This window comes from Trichosurus vulpecula, chromosome 1 (assembly GCF_011100635.1).
Source record: "Trichosurus vulpecula isolate mTriVul1 chromosome 1, mTriVul1.pri, whole genome shotgun sequence".
NCBI classification, from domain to species: domain Eukaryota; kingdom Metazoa; phylum Chordata; class Mammalia; order Diprotodontia; family Phalangeridae; genus Trichosurus; species Trichosurus vulpecula.
This window is the reverse complement of record NC_050573.1, coordinates 24836700-24858969: the sequence shown is the minus strand read 5'-3', so window position 1 is coordinate 24858969 and position 22270 is coordinate 24836700. Positions and strand designations below refer to the sequence as shown.

At 44.8% G+C, this 22270-nt stretch overlaps 1 protein-coding gene across 1 annotated transcript in view; it reads left to right on the top strand.

The window, feature by feature from the left end:
- The window catches only part of CCDC60 (coiled-coil domain containing 60), a 111809-nt gene that overhangs the window by 43853 nt on the left and 45686 nt on the right, over positions 1–22270 (top strand). The window contains exons 3-5 of the mRNA XM_036741718.1: positions 660–827; positions 8663–8770; positions 13431–13538. Coding sequence (XP_036597613.1) covers positions 660–827; positions 8663–8770; positions 13431–13538 — 384 coding nt within the window. The remainder of the gene's footprint in view (positions 1–659; positions 828–8662; positions 8771–13430; positions 13539–22270) is intronic.

Below are 22270 nucleotides of genomic sequence, written 5' to 3'. Positions count from 1 at the left end.
ATAGAAGGAAGGGGCTGGACCAGAGGGCCTCTAAGGCTTCTTCCAGCTCTGAATGCTGGCTGACAAGGTGGGGTGTAAGGAGCAAAACAGGGGAAGGATGACAAGGACAAGCCACACCCCTTTCTACCCAATCCTCCCACCACACGCTTCACAGAGAGCCATGGAAAACCCATACCTGGCATCCTCAGAATAGCAAAACACTATGCTCAGTGAATGAATGAAAAAACATTTTTAAGCACTTAACTCTGTTTCAGACACCCACCGTGCCAAGTACTGGGGTAGAAGAATCAAGATAGTCCCTACTCATAAGGACCTAACGCTCTAATTGTGGGAAGGCAACACACACAGGAGGGTAGATGGAAAGGCTAGAAGTCCTAATGGTGATCAGTCCAAAGACAGAGCCCTAGGGTTCTCTTAACACATCTAGGTTAAGGAGAGCTTTGAGTATAGCGTAGGAGGATTGTTATCCCCATTTTACAGATAGGGAAACTGAGGCCCATGGCTATACAACTAGTATCTGAGCTGGGCTTCCAACCCAGGCTCGACTCCAAGTCTGGGGCTCCTTCTCCTCCTCCATTGTGATGATGCCTCTTCTCCATAGCTTCCACCATTCCCGTCTTCCATTTTCCAATCCTCTTTCTCCTTTTCCCCACACACAGCTACTTGATGCGGTCAGTGAAGATGGGCCAAGGATATTTCGATATTTTGAAGGCAGAGAATGCAATGAGAAAGAAAGCCTTGATGGATAAAAAGAAAGAAGAAGAAGAGAGAAACAAATTTCAGCCACCAAAATTGCCAACTGCTGAACCCAGTGAGGCTAGCCTGAAGTAAGTAGACCCTACCTACCATTAGTACTAATGGTCTCGAAAGGAGCTCTTTCGATTTGTTTTTGTTGTTGGGGCACCCACGCTTCATGACCCCAGGGACCACATCCATAGGGTTTTCTTGGCAAAGATATTGGAGTAGTTTGTATGTCTTTCCCCATTTTACAGATGAAGAACTGAGGCAAAGAAGGGTTAAGTGACTTGCCCAGGGTCACGCAGCTAGTAAGTATCTGAGGCTGAATTGGAACTCAGGTCTTCCTGACTCCAGGCCCAGTGCTCTATCCGCTGAACTATCTAGCTGCCCCTACTATTTCAGTATCTCTTGGGAAAATAATCAAACCACACCATTGAGAATTAAAATCATTAGGCAGACACTACTTGACTAGGGTCAGAGTCAGAACAAGGATGGGACAAAAAGGTTCCCCACCAGAAATTTCACCAGGACTCCTTAGACAGGTAGAAAGAAATGAATTTAGCCCCTAATTGGCAAAACTTTGCTTCCTTCCCTTCCCCCATAGTGTCATCCCAGGTGTGAGCTCTCTCATAGATAGGGCCTGCTCAACTCCCTCCCCCTGCAGTAACCTGCTGAAGTCCTGGGATCTTCAATGGGGCTGTTGTCCCAGGGTCTCTTCCTGATCCAGGCCTTCTGTCTCTAAACCTGAGGTCCCCTTGTCCTGCCTCAGTTGAATTTGTCTTTAAAACATGATTCGAAGAAGCTTTTGGTGCTATTTGCCATAGGCACATTTTGTGATGTTTGCCCCAATGTCAGAACAGCCATTCAATTTTCTATATTCTATCTGTCTTAAAAGCTACCCATGGTAGTCTTGGCCCATCACTAAAGGTGTTAAAGTTCACTGAATGCTTTATGCAGAGATGGAAAGGACTTTAGAAGCCATGAAGTCTCATTTTACAAATGAGGAAACTGAGACATGGAGAAATTAAATGAATTGTAGAAGGTGACTTAGTGAATACAGGAGCGAGGATGAAACCATTGACCCCCAAAGCTACTGTCTTTCCATTATACCACATTATCTCTAGCTTACAATTCCAGAGGATTAGAGATTTAAAATCAGATGGAAACTTGCCAGGTCATCTAGTCCAATCCTCTCATTTTAGGAATAAGGACACTGGGACCCAGTATCTTGCCCAAGATCACAAGTGGGAGAAGAACTGAAACCTGTGATTTCATCATCTGATCTGGGGTGGGAAATCAACTCATCAGTGGTATCCTAACCAATTCTACTCCCTACTCAATGATGTGAAATGGGGGAACCTGTAATTCCTCTTCTCTATACCGATGGGATGCTTTAATGAGACAGTGTCTGGAAAGAGCACCAACTCTGGAGTCTGAGTTCAAATCTTAACCCTGACACTATCTGTGTGACCTTGGGCAAGTCACTTATTTCACTGTAAAATGAGGGAGGGGTTGAACCAGATGACTCAGCTCTGATCCTTAAGTTCTTTGCAAACTTAAAAATGATATATAATTGTCCCTTGCTGTTATATCATCCAACTGCTTTTTCTACCATCTCTCACACACATACACGCAGGCACCTTGGTACCTTCTGGGTCTGGCTCAGCCAGAATCTTTGGGACAGAGTCCCAAAGTCAGTCAAAGGGAGCAACATAACACCAGGCAAAAGGTGACAGGAAACAGATCCAGTCTGTGGATCAGATATAGATTGACAAAGTGCATTGCGCTCTGCGTGAAGCTGTAGAGACGGAGCCACCATCAGGTACGGAGCCCAGAGTGATCGTTAAGAGAGAGACAAGTAAGCGTCACCAGTGCAGAACCAACCGTGACCTCTTTAGCCCAAATGCCCCGGGAGTAGATTCCCCTTGGATGATGGAGGGATCCCAGGAGGCTCCCCTGCCGGGGAGGGGTTCACCGTCACTACCCTGGTCCTGAAAATTAAGCCAGCATCCTGCGGGAGAGCCCCAGAGTGGATGCAGCTACTTAACGGTATTAACTTCCTGACGGCTCTTTTTCTGAAGGAAGAGAAAGTGAACTGCCTCTCCCTCCTCGCAGAAGCTGAGATAAATAGGCGAGGGCGCAGGTGCTGGATTGCAGATCCTCTCCCGGCTCCCTAATAGATTTGAGAGTAAGAGTGCGTGTGTTTGGATGGGGTCTTTAATCCCAGACTGGAGAACACGCATGCACTTTCAAGCCCGTGGTTCAGATTGCAGCCCTGTGGCTTTCTTTAAAGTTTCATAAATTTCAGCGTTGGTGAATTCCACTTAGAGTGATATTGATCCGACTCTGGTGTTGTGGTCCCAAGGAGTGAGGAGAAGCCGGGTCCAATTCTCCTCCCGCACCCCCTTTAACCCTATTTGCCTTGCTCTGGGCACCTCATTTGGCCTTTTTCTGAACCTCAATTTCCTCGTCTGTTAAATAGGGCTAATAATGCCTGTGTTTGTGCTTCACCCCCTTATAGTGAGGCTCAAATGAGATCAGAGATGGATAGAATCTCAGAGGTTATCAGGACCAACCCTCTCGTTTTACACGGGAGCAAAGCAAGACCGATTTGCCTAGGGTCACCAAGGCAGGGAGAATGAGGCCATCTGGCCCCAGAGCCAGCCCTCTCTCCCTCCCCCTTGCCACACTGCATCTTCTATACGATATAGGTAAAGCGCTTTTCGGATTTTATTGTCAGTGGTCATTTTTCAGCGGTGTCTAACTCCTCGTGACCCCATTTGAGGTTTTCTTGGCAGAGATGTTAGAGTGGTTTACTATTTCCTTCTCTGGATTCAAATTTTATACTCTATACAAATATGTAAATAACCAAGACTATCAGCATTTTGTTATAGTAATGTGGCAGGTAGATAGAACACTAGACGTGGGGTCAGGAAGAGCTGAGTTCAAATCCAGCTGCAGACATTTACTAGCGGTGTGACCGTGGGCAAGTTACTACTGTCTACCTCAGTTTCCTCATCTGTAAAAAGGGGATCATCGAATAGCACCTATTTCCCAGGTCTGTTGTGAGGATCAAACAAGATAATCATTCAAAAAGAACTTTGCAAATCTTGAAGTATTATGTAAATACTATATATTATAGTTACATTATTATTATTAGATGGAGGGCTTGACTCAAAATCAGGCTGATTCTAGGTTCAGATACCACCTCTGACAGCCTCTGTAACACCAGGAAAATCACTTCACCTTTCTGGGTCTCAGTTTCCACATTCATAAAATGGGTAAATAACAGCAATAGGCACTCTCTTACAGGACTGGTCTGAGACTCCAATGAAATCACATAGGTAAAGCCATTAAGCGCTATGGAAATATTGGATCTCACTAGGACTGTTCAGGTGTTGGCCATTCCTAGAATCAGAAGATGCCAGGGTGGAAAGGGCCTTTACACACTGTCTAGTCCAGCTCCTTCATTTGACGGATGAGAAAACTAAAACCCAGAGAAGCAAGTGCCTGACCCAAGGACACACAGTCAGGTAATAGCAGATCCAGGGCTAGAATCTGGGAGCTGGGGCCACCAAAGCCAGCGCTCTTAGATACTACACTGTCTCTCTGGCCACACCCTAGTGGGTGAATTGTATATTAATGCTCCATAGGAGATCAGCAGTCTGCCAAGGGAAGCAAAAGATCGAGTGCCCCTCTCGGGAAAATAATCACACCATCAATAAGCCTTTCTTGGGTTTTATGCTGGGCATTGAGGATATGATAATCCTTGATGATGAAAGCAATAATGATTCTGTAGATCTTTAAGGTCCACAGAAGCAGCTTTCTCACCTCTGATCCATAAGGCTGTGCAACACTGGGCAATTCACTTAACCTCTCAGTGCCTCAGGCAGCTCTCTAAGACTACAGGATGCTAAGCTGGTTTCAGTATACTTTGATAATAGAGGAAGTTTTCTGGTTCTTGTCACCAATGAAATCATGGGAAAGGAAGAAAGAAAAGAAAAGAAGAAAAGAATGGAAAGAGAGAAAGAAAGAAAGAAGGAAAGAAGGAAGGAAAGAAAGAAAGAAGGAAAGAAAGAAGGAAAGAGAGAAAGAAAGAAGGAAAGAAAGAAAGAAGGAAAGAAAGAGAGAAAGAAAGAGAGAGAGAAAGAAAAGAGAAAATTAAGAGAGAAAGGAAGGAAAGAAGGAAGGAAGGAAGGAAGGAAGGAAGGAAGGAAGGAAGGAAGGAAAAAAGGCAGGAGGGAGAGAGGAAGGGGGAAAAAAAGAGAAAAAAACAGGAAGGGAAGAAAAGGGTGAAATCAACAGGGAGGAACTTTTCCTAAGTTCAAAAAAAATAACTCTTCCTAGGAGCATAAATCACTATGAGTCAGCTAAGAAAGTTATTATCAATGACAAAAGATGGGAATAGTCAATACTGAAGGGGATGTGGGAAAAGAGGCACATTAGTGCATTGTTGGTGGAGCAACGATGGAAAGCAATTCAGAATTATGAAAATGTAGTGACTAAAATGCCCAAAACCTTGCACCCAAAGATCCCAGTATTAGGCATATAACACGAGGAGGTCATTGATAAGAAGAAAGTTCCCATCTATGTATAAAGTGTCTATAGCAGCACTTAAATAAACTATATTATATCACTATAATGGAATGTTCTCTGCTCTAAGACATGATTAATGTAATGATTACAAAGAAGTATGGGAAGACTAGATAAACTGAGGCAGAGAGAAGTAAACAGAGCTAAATTTTTTTAAAATGTAGATTATGACAATAATATAAATGGGAAAAAAGCCATAAAATAATTTGAAGTGAATATTGCAGAATCACACAGAGCACACCAGGCCCCAAAGGAGAGATGAGGGAAGCACCCCATCCCACACCTTTGCATAAGGAAGAGGTCCACAGATGTGGAATAAGGCACATATTTTCAAATTTTTTTGATGTATTGAGTAGTTTTTCTGATTTTTCTTTTCTCTTCTTTTTCTTTTATTGAAAACTTTTTTCTTTGTTATATGGGATGGCTGTCTAGGAAGGAGAGGGAGAAGGATTCTTGGAGAAATTTAGATAATGTAAAAACAAAAGATATTAGTAAAAATTTTACCATTAAAAAGGAAAGTTATGAAGCCAGGCAGGGAGGCACAAGGGCATTAAGACATAGGGGGAAGAATTCAAAAGAGAATTGGGTTTAAATCCTGTCTCTGACACTAACTTTGGGGGTTGGTAGGAGAGGTGAGAGGAAGGTAGAGAGGAGAGGAATGAGGAGAGGAAGGGAGAGGAGAAGAAGGTACTGAAAGAATGAAGGGGAAAGGAGGAAAAAGAAGAGGAAAGATAATAGAAGGAGGGGGTTTCATTTCTCAAATATATAGAGAACAGAGCCAAATTTATAAGAACAAGAGTCATTCTGCAATTGACAAATGGTCAAAGGACATGAACAGGCAGTTTTCAGATAAAGAAAACAAAGCTGTCTATAGTCATATAAAAATGCTCTAAATCACTATTGTTTAGAGAAATGCAAATTAAAACAACTCTGAGGTACCACCTCACACCCATCAAATGAGCTGATGAGGACTTTTAAAATGGAAAATAACAAATGTTGGAAGAGATGTGGAAAAAATGGAAAACTAATGCACTGTTGGTGGAGTTGTGAACTGATCCAATCATTCTGGAGAGCAATTTGGAACTATGCCCAAAAAACTATAAAACTGTGGTTGGACCCTTTGGTCCAATGATACCATTTCTAGGTTTGTATCCCAAAGACATCCAAAAAAGGGGAAATGACCTATTTGTACAAAAATATTTATAGCGGCTTTTTGTAGAGGCAAAGAATTGACCATTGAAGGGATGCCTACCTTTTGGGGATTGGCTGTGGTATATGATTGTGACAAATAGGATAGTTTCAGAAAAACCTGGGAAGACTTATATGAACTGATGTGAAGTGAAGAGAACAGAACCAGGACATTGTACACAGTAACCGCAATATGATTCTAAGATCAACTATGAATAACTTAGCTATTCTCAGCAATACAATTATCCAAGACAATTCCAAAGGACTCATGTTGAAAAATGCTATTCCCCTCCCTAAAGAGTATTGATAGAGTCCGGGTGAAAATTGAAGCAAAATTTTTTCACTTCATTTTTCTTGATTTTTTTGCAACATGGCTAATGTAGAAATATGTTTTGCATGATTTCACATGTATAATTGATATCACATGTCTTGCCTTCACAATGGGTGGGGGAGGGATGGGAGGAAGAGAGAGAACTCAAAAATAAAAATGAATGTTAAAAATAAGTAATAGATTAAAATTTACACAACAAAGTTAAATAGAGATTAAAAAGCAGGGATGGAGAAAGAGAAAAGAGGAGAAAAGGAGCAAGGTGAAGAAATGACAACAGACAAGAAGAGGAAAGAAAAGGGAGTTAAGGAAAGAGGAGATGCCAAGGAAGACGAGAGGCGGGATGAGAAGAAAGGAAAGAGGAGACATTGAGGGTTTTCCAATGCACTCGGAAAACTCCTCATTAGCCTGCAGTGTTCTAAGGGGGCTCCTGTACAATTGAAGTTAGAGAATCTTGCCCCATCAGTTATAGATGGTGTGATGATCCTGGGCAAGCCACTAAATGACTCTGAAGTTGGATGGCTTCTGAGGTCCCTTCCAGCCCTAGGGCCTACAGTCCCATGACCTGGGAAGGCTTTAGACTGAGGCTTCACTTATTCCCTGGAAAAGTCCTCAAGTAACTAAGGAAAGGGGCTTCCGAGGTCCACCAGGAGGGAAGTAAAGGAAAAATACTCCTGGACTCTTTAGTCAAAGTAGTTCCTGAGCCTTGTAATTCCAGACTGAGCAGGATGGCAAAGTGCACTTCCCTCTATGGTCACTAACTCTAATTAGTTCAAATGAGATTATTTGTAGGGCGTTTATCACAGCGCCTGGCACATAGTAGGCACTGTGTTAATGCTAGTTATTATTAATATTACTATTATTACTAACTGAACTATGATACAGCCACTTAGAACCTGGGGAGAGAGACAAATTTATGTATGTGAAGTCTCAGGACCTGGGTTCAAATCCTGATATGCTTCTTCCTGCCTGAGAATTCTGCTTTCTAGGTTTCAACTTCCTCACCTTTAAAATAAGTGGAGTAGTACTGAATTAGATGGATTCTGAGGTCCCTTCCACCTCTAAATCTATGACTAGGCCTTGAATCCTGATTCCTCTATCTCTGTGACCCAGGAAAAAGTCACTTCCACCTTCCAGTTGCAGTTCAATTCAATTCAATAAGCATTTATTAAGCACCTACTGTGTGCCAGGCGCTGTGCTAAGCCCTGGGGATACAAAAAGAGGCAAAAGACAGTCCCTGCCCGCATGGAGCTTACAATCTAATGGGGAGACAACATGCAAACAAATACAGACAAAGCAAGCCGCGTATAGGATAAATAGGGAATAATTAACAGAGGGAAGGCACTGTAGTTGGGACTCAGTTTCCCCTCTCTGTAAAATGAGAGGGTAAGATTAGATAGCCTCCTCTGAGGTCCCTTCTAACAGTCATAGTCATAAATAATCTCCGCCTACAGAAGATGCTCCTTTGACACGTGCCCTAGGAAACACCTCTGACCCTTTTCTGTGTGTGTGTGTGTGTGTGTGTGTGTGTGTGTGTGTGTGTGTGTGTGTTTGGCAAGGCAAGCTGGGTTAATTGACTTGCCCAGGGGTCATCATACAGCTAGTAAGTGTCTGAGGCTGGATTTGAACTCAGGTCCTCCCGACTCCAGGGCCAGTGCTCTACCCACTGCACCACCTAGCTGCCCCTCTGCCTATCTCTTTAGTCCCCCTCAGATGAACAGAAGCGCTTTAGTGAGGCACACCGGACCAGGTGATACAAGAAATAAGCCTGGTGGAATTTCATTCAGTTTAACGTTTCTACCTTTCCCCCCACAGCTTGTATGATGGAGTGAGAAGGATGGAGGGGATGCCCGACGTTATCCTGAGGCCTTTCAACCCGGTGCACAACTGTCTGGTCTCGCCCTCGCTATCCCAGGCACACATGTGAGTCCCCCAGACCCATTTCAGTCCTGTCTGGTTTGCTGCCTTCTAAGTAGGAACCCAAGAAAAGTGAATGGGCTGCTCTCCCACGCCATATGGAAATGGTGACAGAAAGCAGAGACTGGCTGTTAAAGCAAGATTGGAAGGGGCTAGCATTGAGGCAATCTGTGATTTATAAAGCCAGGCATCAATGTGGGGGATATTTTTTCAGCTTCAGGTAAAAAAAATGTCTCCAAGTCTTCATGTGAGAGGCAATGTGGAACAGTGGATGGACAGCCGGCCTTAAAATCGGGAAGAACTGAGTTCCCATCCTGCCTCTTGATATATGCTGACTGTGTGACCCTAGGCAAGTCACTTAACTTTTTAAAAACTCAGCTCTTTTAAATCAGGGATTCCTAACTGTTTTGTGTTCTGGACCCCTTTGGCAGTTGGGTGAAGCCTAGGGGAGTCCCCTTCTCAGAATCATGTTTTCGAATAAATGAAGGAAATGCTGAATTTCAGTTAGAAGTTAGTGGGTGGGGGGAGATGTCATTTTTTCATGTTCATGGATGCCCTGAAATCTCTGCAGGGACTCCTTGGGTCATAACCTGGAGATCCCAGGTTCAGAACCTCTGTTCTAAGACTATAAGTTACGCAACTGTGTTGCCATCTGGACTTCTCTGTATCAAAGGAAACTATGGTCTAGTCTCTGTCCCAAACACATAATGGTTGTGTGGCCCTGGGCAAGCCATTTCCATGGGCCTCAGTTTCCTCATTTGTAAAATGAGGGGATTGGGCTCAGTGGCCTCTGAGGTCCCTTGGAGGGTTCAATCTGAGGTCTGGGTAAGTTATCGGGTGGCATCCGTTGGCTCTGCCCCAGGAAGAGCTTCCTAACACGGAGAGATGTCCAAACGTATTATGGGCCAACTTGAGAAATGGTGGCTACGCCCTCACTGGAGGTCTTTAAGAAGAAGCTGGATGACCCCTCTGTTGGGGTGTTCAGATCCAGGTTGGACTAGGGAGCCACTGAGGTCCCCTATCTACAGCTTGTCTCTACACAACTTGTCTCTGCTTTTAGACTGTGAACTCTGCTTGGAGTACAGAGACTCTTTTACCTGTCTCTGTATCCTCAGCATCGTGCCTGCTGGCACATAGTATGTACTTTTAAAATGTCTTATCGACGGACTGATTGACTGAATCCATCTCTGAGACTCTGGGATTCTTTATTTTGGGATGAATTCTGCTCTCACCCATTCTGGTGTTCCTGGATAGAGTCAGTTATTGACAGGCTTCCAGTAGGATTGGAAGAGAGCTCAAGGGCCATGGAGCCCAACCCTCCCATTTTACAGGTGAGCAAACTGAGGGCAGAGAGGGGGAGTTCTTAAGGATCATAGGTCTAGTATTTGAAGGGATGTCAGATGCCATTAAGGCCAAGCCCTTCATTTTTAAAGTTGAGGAAACTGAGGCCCAGAGAGATAAAAGTGACTTAGGGTCATAGATCAGAGGTTCAGAGGTGAAAGGAAGTCTAGAGGCCCCCTTGCCCAATCAACTCATTTTACAGAAGAGGAAGTTGGGACCAGGGAGTTCAAGTGACTTGCCCCTAAGTCACACAAGTTAATAAGTACTACAGGGGGATTTGAACTCAGGACCTCTGACCCCAGAGTCAGTCTTCTTTCCATCTGATGAATTCTTCCAAGAGTCACTCTGTCCATAAATGTGGGTGAAATGTTGAAAACCACGACCTTCATGATTTGGACAGTGTCCCTGGATGTGAATGCTCCCAAGCTCACTAAAACCTCCAGCTTCTAGTATTATCTTATAGTCATTCCCTGTGCACACATGGTGGCACAGTGGATGGAGTGTCTGGCCTAGAGTCAGGAAAACCTGAGTTCAAATCCAACCCCAGACACTTATTAGCGGTGGGCAATTCATTTAACCCTATTTGCCTCAGTTTCCTCATCTGTAAAGTGAGACGGAGAACATAATGGCAAACCACTCCAGTATCTTTGCCAAGAAAACTCCAAACAGGGTCACGAAGAGTCAGAAATTACCAAAACAACTGAACAAATGTATGCGTGTCTTCCCACCATAGTTAGGTGTCTAGACCTTAGAGGACAGTCTGAACCGACGTTGGTACCAGGACTCGCTGATCACCTTCGCCACCAACTTTCCCGGCAATGAGGAGGGCAGATCCCTCCTTATGGGGTGTGGAAAGCCCACGAACCTGGGAATATTGATCTCTCCCGGAGAGGCTGCTTTCAGAGAATAACAATTTCCGAGTCGTCGTAATGGGCAGACTTTTCCCGGAGTTATCCCGGGGGATGGGGGAGGACTGGTGTTAGTTGGGAATATGCTAAAGTGGTTTCCAGTAAGGAGCATCCAGACCATTAACCCCATCCTGTGTCGCTCCATGGAGCCGCTGCCCTGGCAGCCTCTGGCTTATTTATACAAGATCACAGCCCTGGAACAGGGGGGGACGTCAGAGGGAGTTTCATCCAGCCCCCTCGTTTCGCCTGATGGGGAAACTGAGGCTCACTGAATCTAAGCAACTTACTCTCATTTGGTCTTCAAAGCGACCTTGTGAGGTAGGTGTCCTTTCTGCCCCCATTTTAAAGATGAGAGTACTGGGGCTCAATGAGGTTAGAATGACTTGCTTGAGAATCACACAAAACATAAGTGTCTGAGGCAGAAGAGGAAGTGACTTACCCAAGGTCACACACACAAAAAAATTACTCATTGGAGGCAGAATTTGAACCCGGGTCCTCTTACTCCCACTCCAGCATCCTCCCCATTGTTTCACACCTTCCCTTGCTCCCGATACCCCCAGTCCTTGATTCTCACCTTAAAAGTGTCACAGAAATGCAGAGCTGGAACAGGACTCAGAGGCCGTCCATGTCCAGTCTGACCTCTAACCTGAACGAGAATTCCCCCGGCTACAACCCGGACAGCCGGCCCGTCAGCTTTGCTTGAAGACATTCCCAGTGGGGGGGGGGGGGGGGCACTTGCGATCTCCTGAGATGTAATGAGCAGAGTGCTGGCTCTGGGTTCAGATCCTGTCTCCAGTGCTTACTGTCTGTGTGACCTTGGGCAAGTCACTTCAGATACTGCCTCAGACATTTAGGAACTGCGTGATCCTGAGCAACCTCTGCTTTCCTCAGTTTCCTTATTTGTGAAATGGGGCCGTAATAGCACCTCCCTCATAGGGATTAAATGACTAAGTGGATTATTTATGTAGGAAGCGCTTCGCATGTGCTTTTCATTCCATTCTTACTGCTCGCAGCAGAATTATTATCATTATTATTAATATTTCTACTATTATTATTAATCCCCTCTGTTTTTGGACAACTGTGCTTGCTGGGAAATGTCTCCTTACGGCAAACCTAAATTGGCACTCGCTCCCCTCCCCCAAGTAACCTTCTCCCTGATGAAGAAGCCTGTTCAGAGAGAGGAGGCATCTCGCCCAAAGGCCTTGAACCTGGGTTCTTCAAAGCCAGATGTTTCCCCTGCTGGCCCCTGGCAGAGACCTTGACCTTACAGGCCCTTCCAGAGGGTCCAGCCCCTTCATTTTACAGATGGCATGAGTGAAGCTTGGAGCAGTTGGCCAGGGCGAGATAGGATTTGAACTCAGGTCTTCCTGACTCGAAGTACAGCACATAGTCCTGCACCCCCTGCCTCTCAAGAATTGACTTTGTACGTGTTTTTAGTTCAGTCATCTACGTACGTTACTGAGGCAGCATAGGACGGTACACAGAGCACTGAATTTGGAGTCGGAGGTCCCGGGGTTCAAATACTGCTCCAGATGTTTAGTAGCTGGGCGATCCCAGTGTAAATGCCTTCCCCTCCTGGGGTCTCAGTTTACTTAATTATAAAATGCAGGAGTTGGCCTAGATGGCTTCTTCAGTCCCTTCCAGCTCTCCATCTATGGTCCCATGGAGATAAGGCAGTAGGCTTTAGTGGAAGGGTCATTGGGCTGGGTGCCTAGATGATGTCACTTCAAGTGAGATGGTTGGTCCCTCTCAGCTCTGGGTCTAGGATCCTTTATCTACTGTTTTCCCCCAACCTAATAGAAGCCCCGTGAGGGGCTGTTTTCTGTTTTTTTGCCCTTGTCCTCAGTGGCTGGCAGATAGCTGGGGCTTCATAAACAGTTTGAATTGCATTGAAGATCTTCTGAGAAGGGAGGGAGGGCTTCCCATAGGAGGTGGTGCAGGAACCTTGAAGCAGCAGCTGGCACGAAGGGTTCCTGCCAGCCTTTGGTGGATTCCTGAACGCACCTTCCCAAAGAGGCAGCATCCACCCCCATGGTGATCAGGCTCAGTATTTCAGGAGCACTCAAATAGTCTGGGGCATGATGGCGCAGTGGGAACGAGGACTGGATTTGGAAGCTCTCTCCTGTATGTCCTGAGTGACCTTGAAAGAGTCATTTTACGTTCTCAGAGCCTCAGTTCCTCATCTGTAAAATGAGAGGTTTCTTGGTCACAAAGGCCCCTTCCAATGCTAAACCTATGACCATGATTATGAGACGTGCAGCCTTGGGCAAAGAACTTCATACCAGGCCTCAATTCTTCCCCTACAAAATGAGGGGATTGGGAAAGCCTCCAAACCACCTTCCTTCTTTCTCTAAAGCCCCTAATCCTCCATCAGTCCTCGATTCAGCGTGACCAGACTTTTCTCTTTGTCTTGGTAGAGAGCCCCTCTTCAGGCAACTCTGTGCCCTCCACTGGCTCCTGGAAGCATTGACCATTGACCACAACCACCACGGCATGAAACCAGTGATAACCTGCTGGAATGAAAAGTAGGCCACCCACTTCCAAAGAAATTTTCTCCTTCTTCTATATGCTTTCTTTTTCCTCATCCTCATCCTCAACCTCTGTCTTCTGTACTTCTCTTCCTCCTCATTCTCATTCTTCTTTTCTTCTTCCTCCTCCTCCTCCTTACCCTTGTTCCCTTCCTCTCTCTTCTTCCTCCTCTTTTTCTTCTTCTCCTCTTCCTCTCTTCTTCCTCTTCTCTGCTTTTTCATCCCTTCCTCTTCCTATTCTCTTCTCCTTTTTCTTCTTCCTCTTCTTCTTCTTCTTCCTCTCCTCCTCTTCCTCCTCCTCCTTTTCCTCCTCCTCCTTCTCCTTCTCCTCCTTCTCCTTCCCCTTCTTCTTTTCCTTCTCTTTCTCCTTCTCCTCCTCCTCCTCCTCCTTCTCCTCCTCTTTCTCCTTCTCCTCCTCCTTCTCCTCCTTCTCCTTCTCCTTCTCCTCTTCCTCCTCCTCTTCCTCTTCTCCCCCCTCCTCTTCTTATTCCTCACTTTCCTTTTCCTCCTCTCTTTTTGTTTTTCTATGCTATGGTGTTATCCTGTCATGATTTCTTGATTTTTCTGCAAGAGGTGAGAAGGAAGAGATGATTTTTAGTAAATTCTATGGAACTAACAATTCAGCTGGGTGGCACAGTAGATAGAATGGCAGGAAGAGTTGAAGGAACTTGCCCAGGGTCCCATAGCTAGTAAGTGTCTGAGGCTGGATTTGAACTTAGGTCTTCCTGACTCTATCCATTGAGCTACCTAGATGCCGTTATTTATAATATTAAAATAAAGATAATTGTCCAAAACTTTCAGGATCGATGATGTCGGAGTGTTGTTGCGCAGCACAGCCCCCGCCCATGGTACAAGCTGACACTCTCTCCAGCTTAGTCCATGGTCCTCTAGGAGGAGTTTTGACCAGAAAGCTTGTCTCCCTCTGCACTAAGCTAGGCTGGCTCATGGAAGGCAGATGCATCATCCAATCCATCCAAGAGCCTTTGCAGCCTGGAAGGACCTTGCAGAGTTTGTGTCCAGCCTTCAAGAACTTTCCTTCTTACTGTGGAGCAAGAGAGGGACACTGGCAGAAGGCTTGGGAAGCTGCCATTGGAATCGAAGAGGCCTGAGTTTGAGTCCCACCTCCATCACAGGATGGCTAGGTGACCCTGGGCAAATCACTTAACCTTCCAGGTAACCTCAAAGACTTCAAAGTTGCAGTGGTAGAAGGCATTTCCTCACTAAGTGTTCCCCATGCTAATGAAATCACAAGTTGAGTCCAAAAATAATAATGAATGAAAGATACTAGCCTCCTGTCTGTTCAACTAACAAGACACTCTTGGTTCCTTGTCTCTGAACATTTTCTCTGGCTGTTCCCCATGCTTGAAATGTACTCTACCCCCACCTCCACCCCCAGGAAGCCCCCAGCCCCCTCCCCCTTAATTCCAGTACCTTTCCTCTATTATTTCCCATTTATCCTGTATAGAGCTTGCTATGTATACATTTCTTTACTTTTTGTGCTCCCCATTAAATTGCAATCTCCTTGAGGACAGGCACTGTCTTTTGCCTCTTCTTGTAGCCCCACCACTTAGCACAGTGCCTGGCACAAAATCATGCTTCACAAATATTGATTGATTGATTGATTGAATAAAAAAAATATTATCCCCCCCTTTTGCTGCATGAAAAGGAAGAAGAAAGAGATGATTCTTAATGAAGTCTATAGGACTGGTAATTCCATATCTTTCTAATTTTCTTAGTGATATTTAAATTGAATTGAATCAAATTGAAATGCTTCTCAAACTCAATTTCAATTCACATGCTTTCAGTAAGTAATAGGTTTTTTTAACTTATATAATAATAACTCACATTATCTTCCCCTATGAAATTATAAGATCCTTGAGGTCAGGGACTGTCTTTGCTTTTACTGAACATTTGTATCCCCAACACTTTGCACGGTGCCTTCCACATAGCTGTCGATTAATAAATGTTTATTGCCTATTGGCAATACTCTAGATCACTTTAAAGGATTATATATCCTCTAGGTATGGTGGGTACCCATCAAGCTATAACACAGACTCTGGAAACCTAGGATGGAATTCTTCATCAGAAGAAGAAAGGAGAGGGGGAGATGAAGGGCAGGGACTTGGAGAAAGAAGAAAAACATCCTTTCCCTTCCTGTTTGAGAAATGTGCGTGGCGCATGACGGAAACTCATTACCAGCTGTAGGGCACACACCCGAGAATACTGATGGTCTGCCACAATGTGTGAGCAGAGACTTCTATCAAAGGCTTAGCCCTGTCCAGACCTTTATATATTAGAAGCCCAGAAACAAAACGTACTCTCGAGGGTGGACTCTCCCTTGATTCCCACCCGGAGTTGGGGATCCCCCCTTTTTGTTCTTTAAATTGGAGGTGTAATCAGTAAAGGCTGCACTTGGAGCCAGGAAGACCAGAGATGGAACCCTAGCTCAGGCACTAACTAGCTGAGTGACCTGAGGCAAGTCTCACTCCTGAGGCCCTCCCTCATCTGTGAAAAGAGGACAATAATTGGCACCCAATTTCCTCGGTTGGTGTGAGGATCAAATGAGAAAACCCATGGAAAACACTTTGCAAACCTTAGAGCCCAATCCAATACAAGGTATTCCAAAACTCTTGGTGAAGTCTTAAGCCATTAAAACTTAGGATTCCATGATCCTCTGTCCTCTCTGGGCCTCAATTTCAAAATGAGAAGGGTGGCCTAGAGTTTTGGGACACCTCGTATAAATGCTAGGTCTTATTATTAATGATATATGCTCGATGCATATATCAAGGCTCAAAAATGCCCTCTTAAGAGGTGTGGAATAGTATATAGATTCAGAATCTGCTGTTTGGTTAGTTTTGCCAAACTACTTTTTTTATTCCCTCTTTTTAAATCTTTGTTACAAGATTTAATGAGTCGAGGTGGAATATATTTGGATATAAAAATGGTGTTTTTTTTAAAAAGTAATTTAATGTTTAATGCCCTCTCACCCAGCAAGAAGGGAAGAGGGAATTCAGGACCACAAGGTCAGAGGGTAATCTCAAGCCTATGACTCGTCCTAAATCAGAAACAGTTGGATAAAATGCAACAGGCATCCTTGTAACTTTCTAGCCTAGAGCATTCTTCCTTAACCAGCACCTCTCTCAATGTGTGTGGACTCTGCCATTAGAATGTTAGCTCCTTGAGGGCAGAGATCATGTTTGCTTCGGTATTTGCTTGGTACATTGTAAGTAATTAGCGCAGGGCAGCTGGGTGGTGCAGTGGATAGAGCTCTGGCCTTGGAATCAGGAAGACTCATCTTCATGAGTTCAAATCTAACCTCAGACACTTCCTAACTGTGTGACCCTGGGCAAGTCACTGTATCCTGTTGGCCTTAATCTCCTCATCTGTAAAATGTGCTGAAGAAGGAAATGGCGAATCGCTCAGGTATCTTTCTTTGTCAAGGAAACCCCACATGGGTTCACAGAGAGTGGAGACTGAAACAACAAACAGAGTTATTAGCAATTGCTTGTTCACTCGTTTTCATCCTTACACAGGGTGCCCCATGGTAGTCCCTGTAGCAGAAAGACTACAGTAACATGGCCGCTGAGCACACATCCAGTGCCTTTTTCCTAATGTCTAGGCCCAATTTTCAGGGCGTTGCCCTGTTTCTAGAGATTGACTCTGGAGATTCATGCTTTTCAGCATTTCAGAATCAATCAATTAACAAGCCTTTATTAAGGAGCGCTTATCTTGTGCAACTCGGATGGACTGGTCATGTTGTTTGAATGCCAAATGTACGCTTGCCAAAAAGATTATTTTATGGAGAACTCACACAGGGCAAGCACTCAACATGGTGGTAAGAAAAAGCGATACAAGGACACTCTTAAGGTCTCTCTTAAGAACTGTGGAGCTGATTGTGTGATATGGAAGACACTGGCACAGGACTGCCCAGCATGGCATGCCTGCATGAGAGAAGGTGCTGTGCTCTGTGAGCAAAACAGAATTGAAGTAGCTCAAAAGAAACTTGAGATCCTGCAAATTTAGAGAATCCACACCAAATGTTCACATGGACTATTTGTGCCTGACTTGTGGTAGAGCATTCTTCGGAGTTCATATTGGTCTGATCAGCCACAGTTGGGCACGCTGTAACTTGACTTTAACATAGTGATGTCCTTTCAGTTCTCTTTCAGAACCAGGGACAACAACCAACAAACCAACAATGTGTGAAGCACTGTGTTAAGCCCTGGGTTGACAAAGAAATACAAAAACAGTCCCTGCCCTCAGAAAACTTATACTCTAGTGAAAGAGAAAGAGAAAACATGCACATATCTAGGTACCAAATACAAGATACCTACAGAGTAGGTGGAGCCATGATTTCACCATTTTAATACAATTTCTTCCAAAAGGGATCCTTAATGCCTCCAAAACTTAGGAATTTATCAGTCAGCCAACATGGATTGAGTGCTCACTGTATGCTAGGCACTTTGGTCAGTGCTGGGCATACAAAGAAAATCAAAAGATAGTCTCTACCTTCAAGGATGAGTTCTTTTTAGGATTCAAATATAAGTTGCTCCCACTGCTCTAGGACTGCATCCTTTCCAGTGATGGGTTTTCATGCCCATCCAAGCCTGGCCAGTCTGTTTGTCTCTCAGCGATGCCCTCTTAAACCTTCATCATAGAAGCTTCACCCAGGATGCTTGAGGTACTTGGAATTCTCTTGACTTCATGACTAATGGAATAACTAAATTTCCAGGATGGAAAGGCCCTCCCCAGCCATCTAGTCCAACTCATATCCAAAAGACATCTGCGCTATTCCATACCAGACAAGTGATCATCCAGCCTCTGCTTGGAGACCTACAGTAAGTGGTCCCCACCATCTCTCAAGGAAGTCCATTCCACTACAAACAGCGTTAATGATTGGCCAATCTCTCACTGTCTTCCAACCCACTCTGCCTCCTGGAGCCTCTCCATGGTGCTTTGGGCAATCTTTGTCATCAACCTTTGAAGACTTTATTTTTCCATGACTCTCAGGGTTACTGTGGCCAAGACACTCATAGGATCATAGATCTAGAAATAGAGTTTAACAGGTGAGGAAGCTGAGACTCAAGAAAATTAAATGACTCACTCAGGTTCACATAGTTAGAAAGTCCCAGAGATGGGATTTGAACTCAGGTCTGTCCTCAGTGTTCTTTCTACCAAACCACAGCGCCTCTCTGCGGTCAGTCTTTCAATGATGGGCCTTCTCACATTTAGCTAAACTGGTCCTGAGTCAATGGGATCATGAATTTAGAAGAGAAGGAAATGGGAAAAAGGAGCATTTATTAAGCACCAGCTTATTGCGCAGCTAGGTAACACCATAGTGCACAGAGTGCTAGGCCTGGATATAGGAAGACTCATCTTCATGAGTTCAAATCTGGCCCCCGAAACTTACTAGCTGCGTGACCCTGGGCAAGTCACTTAACCTTGTTTGCCTCAGTTTCCTCATCTATAAAATGAGCTGGAGATGGAAATAGCAAAACCACTCCAATATCTTTGTCAAGAAAATTCCAGATGAAGTCATAAGAGTCAAATACGGCTGAAAACGACCGACCAACAAATATGTACCAGGCACTGAGCTAAAAGCTTTGCAAATGTTATCTCATTTGCCTGTACAGATCATCTCTCATTAACTACAGGAAATTGAGACCCAAAGCTATCTGACCTGTCAAAGATTTTAGATACTAGCCATAGATATTAAGTGGCAAAGGCAGGATTTGAACATAGATCCTCTGACTCCCCAAATCTAGCCCTCATTCCATCCAACTTGGTGTAAGACCTTGGGGGGAAAAAAAAATTTGTTCTCCATAGGCATAGCCTTGGAGAAGCCAAGATCACAGCCACCACCAGAAGGGAGAGGAGGAAGAATTTAAAAGACAATGAACATTTTTCAAGGACACTTAGCAATATAATTGCCCCTCACCATGGCAACTGAGCATAATCCAGGAAGCGGAGAGTTTAGTATTTCCCCAGCAAATCCATTCAGTGTTTGCAAACCAGTCTAGATTAATGAAGCCAAAGGCAGCCCCCGTGATCACTCCGGGCCCAAAAGAGACGTCGGGGAGAAGGTCACTGGTGTTAGAAGAAATAGAAGCAACCTTTAAAAATATCCCTCCCTTCTCTTTGATCCAGAAACCCCCCTGCTAGGCAGAAAAAGAGGTTCCAGAGACGAAATATTCATAGCAGCACTTTTTGTGGTAGCAAAGAAAGTCGATGCCCATCGATCAGGGTCCAGCTAAACAAATGGTGGTACATGAATGGGAAGGAAGATCAGCAAGAAAGGCTGAATAGGAAGGGTCCAGGGGAGCCTGGATGCACAGGTGCAGAGCCAGGCAGGCAGAATTAAGAGAGGGCTATTCACAGTGACTACAATAACGTAAATTGGAAAGAAGCCGAATAACAGGCATTTATAGAGATGGTGAAGGTTTGCAAAAAGCTTTACAAATACCATCTCATTTGATCCTCACAATAATCGCTCAAGTTAGCTATCTTCATCATCGTCGTCATCATCATCATCACCATTGCCAATTTGATGGACAATTAAGTGGATAGAGCACCTGGGGATGGAGTCAGGAAGACCGGAGTTCAAATGTGACCTCAGATGCTAGCTGTGTGACCCTGGGCAAGTCACTCAGCCCTGTTTGCCTCAGTTTCCTCATCTGTAAAATGGGCTGGGGGAAGAAATGACAAACCACTCCAGCATCTCTGCCAAGAAAACCCCAAATGGGGTCACGGAGAGTCGACCCGACGAAACGACGATGAGAGTAAACGTGCTTGAAGATCCCTTGGTCATTGACTCCAGATGAACGGTGGTGAAATATATTTCCCTCCTCCTAGTAGAGAGAGGTGGTGGATTATAGGTGGGTAATGCCACATACACTGTCAGTCATAGCAAGTAGGTGTTAATTCATTTTCTTAGTTGTTTTTCTTTGTGGCAAAGGACAGTTCTGTGAGGCAGGAGTGGCTCTTGGGAAGTGATTTTAAATGTATCAGTAAAATATTTTTAAACCCCAGTAACTAAAAGCTTTTCACAGTGAAAAGGGTCAGGTAATAATAGTCAGATGACCTGGGTTCAAGTCTTGACCCTATTCTTCACTAACTGTGTGACTTGACTTCAGAAAATCGCTTAATTCTCTGGGCCTTAGTTTCCCCATCTGTAAAATGAAACGGTTGGCCCGGATGATGCCAAAGACCTTTTCTAGGATCCTATGGGGATCTCAGGGGATCTATGATCCCTTTCTGTGAGTGTTCCCAGAGGCAGAACTGACCCTGGTCAAATCCATTATACAAGGACCGCTTCTCTGCCCCTCCAGGTGTTGTGTACAGGATTTTTCGTGGTCAAACAGGCACAAGTGTTATTAAATCATTGACGAGAAATAAGCACAGGGTTAAAAACCACGGCATTCCTCGAGTTCCCAGGCAATGTCAGATCCCAGTGATTTCATTTCTATCAGGCAAAATGGTAGGTGTAAATCGAATCATTTTTCCCTCCTGGGCTCGGCTGGCAGAGAGCTCCTGCATTACTGTGCTACTGACTTTGGGAATTCCAAGCTTTCTTCCCGACACTGACCAGGTAGATGGATAAGAGCAGGTGCTTGTCAGGGAAGGCCGGGTGGTGAGTCAGCATCACAACTAATGACCAAATAGGAACTAATGTTCTTGAGAGTCAGGAGCAGTTAACAAAATCATTAATTAGGGTCTTGTTGGTAGATCCATTTTGAAGAATGAAATAGGACTGTATCACATGATTTCAGATCATCTTGGAGAAGCCAGACTTTCAGTAGGATGGGTCCTTCCTCCACTGAGGCAGATGGCAACCCCTCTTATCACTTCCACTAACCTTCACATTGGAACCTCTCTGAAGTTGGCTAGGCTTTGACATACTGTGTTCCAAGGTCCCTTACCCCTATGGCATTCCTAGTTCTAAGGCCCCTCCTAGCTGTGACATCCCCTGTTCCAAGGCCCCTCCCCGAGTCTGACTTTCCCTGTTCTAAGACCCTTTTTATCTCTGACATTCCCTGTTCTAAGGCCCCTCCTAGGGCAGCAAAGAGGCAGAGGGGAGCAGGGAGAGCATTCCAGCTGATCATCCATGAAGCTGGGGTCCGAATCCAGGCTCTCAGTCCTACAGACCTTGCTTTCCCCTTTCCCTCAATGTCTCTTCTAGTGGACCTGAGTTGGAATCCCGGCTCTGCCGCTGACATTCCAGCCCAGCCATGTGACCTTGGACAGATCATAGAACCTCCCAAGGTCTTGGTTTCCTCTTCTCTAAACTTTGAAGGCTGCATCAGGCAACAACAACTCACCTTTCTCTGGTGTTTCAAGGTTCAGGAAAGACCTTCCAGACACTTGAGCCTCAGAACAAATCACTGGACCTGACAGCCTCAGTCTCCTCCCCCTGTAAAATGGGATAATAATCCATTCACCACTGACCTCGGAGCTATTTTGAAGGAAGAGCCTAGATTACAGGGGTGGGGAACCTGAGGCCTCTAGGCCACATGAGGCCCTCAAGGTCCTCAAGTGGAGCCCCTTGACCAAAGGCCCTTCAGTGGCCTTTGAGGCTGCAGGTTCTCCAGCCCTGGCCCAGAATGTGGTAGGTGCTTAATAAATGATTTTTATAAGACTTTTTCTATGAAAGGGAATTTGTTTTTTTAATCCTTCATTTCAAGAAATGGGACAATGGAGGCTCCAGGTTCTGTCTCCCCTGCCTCCTCTTC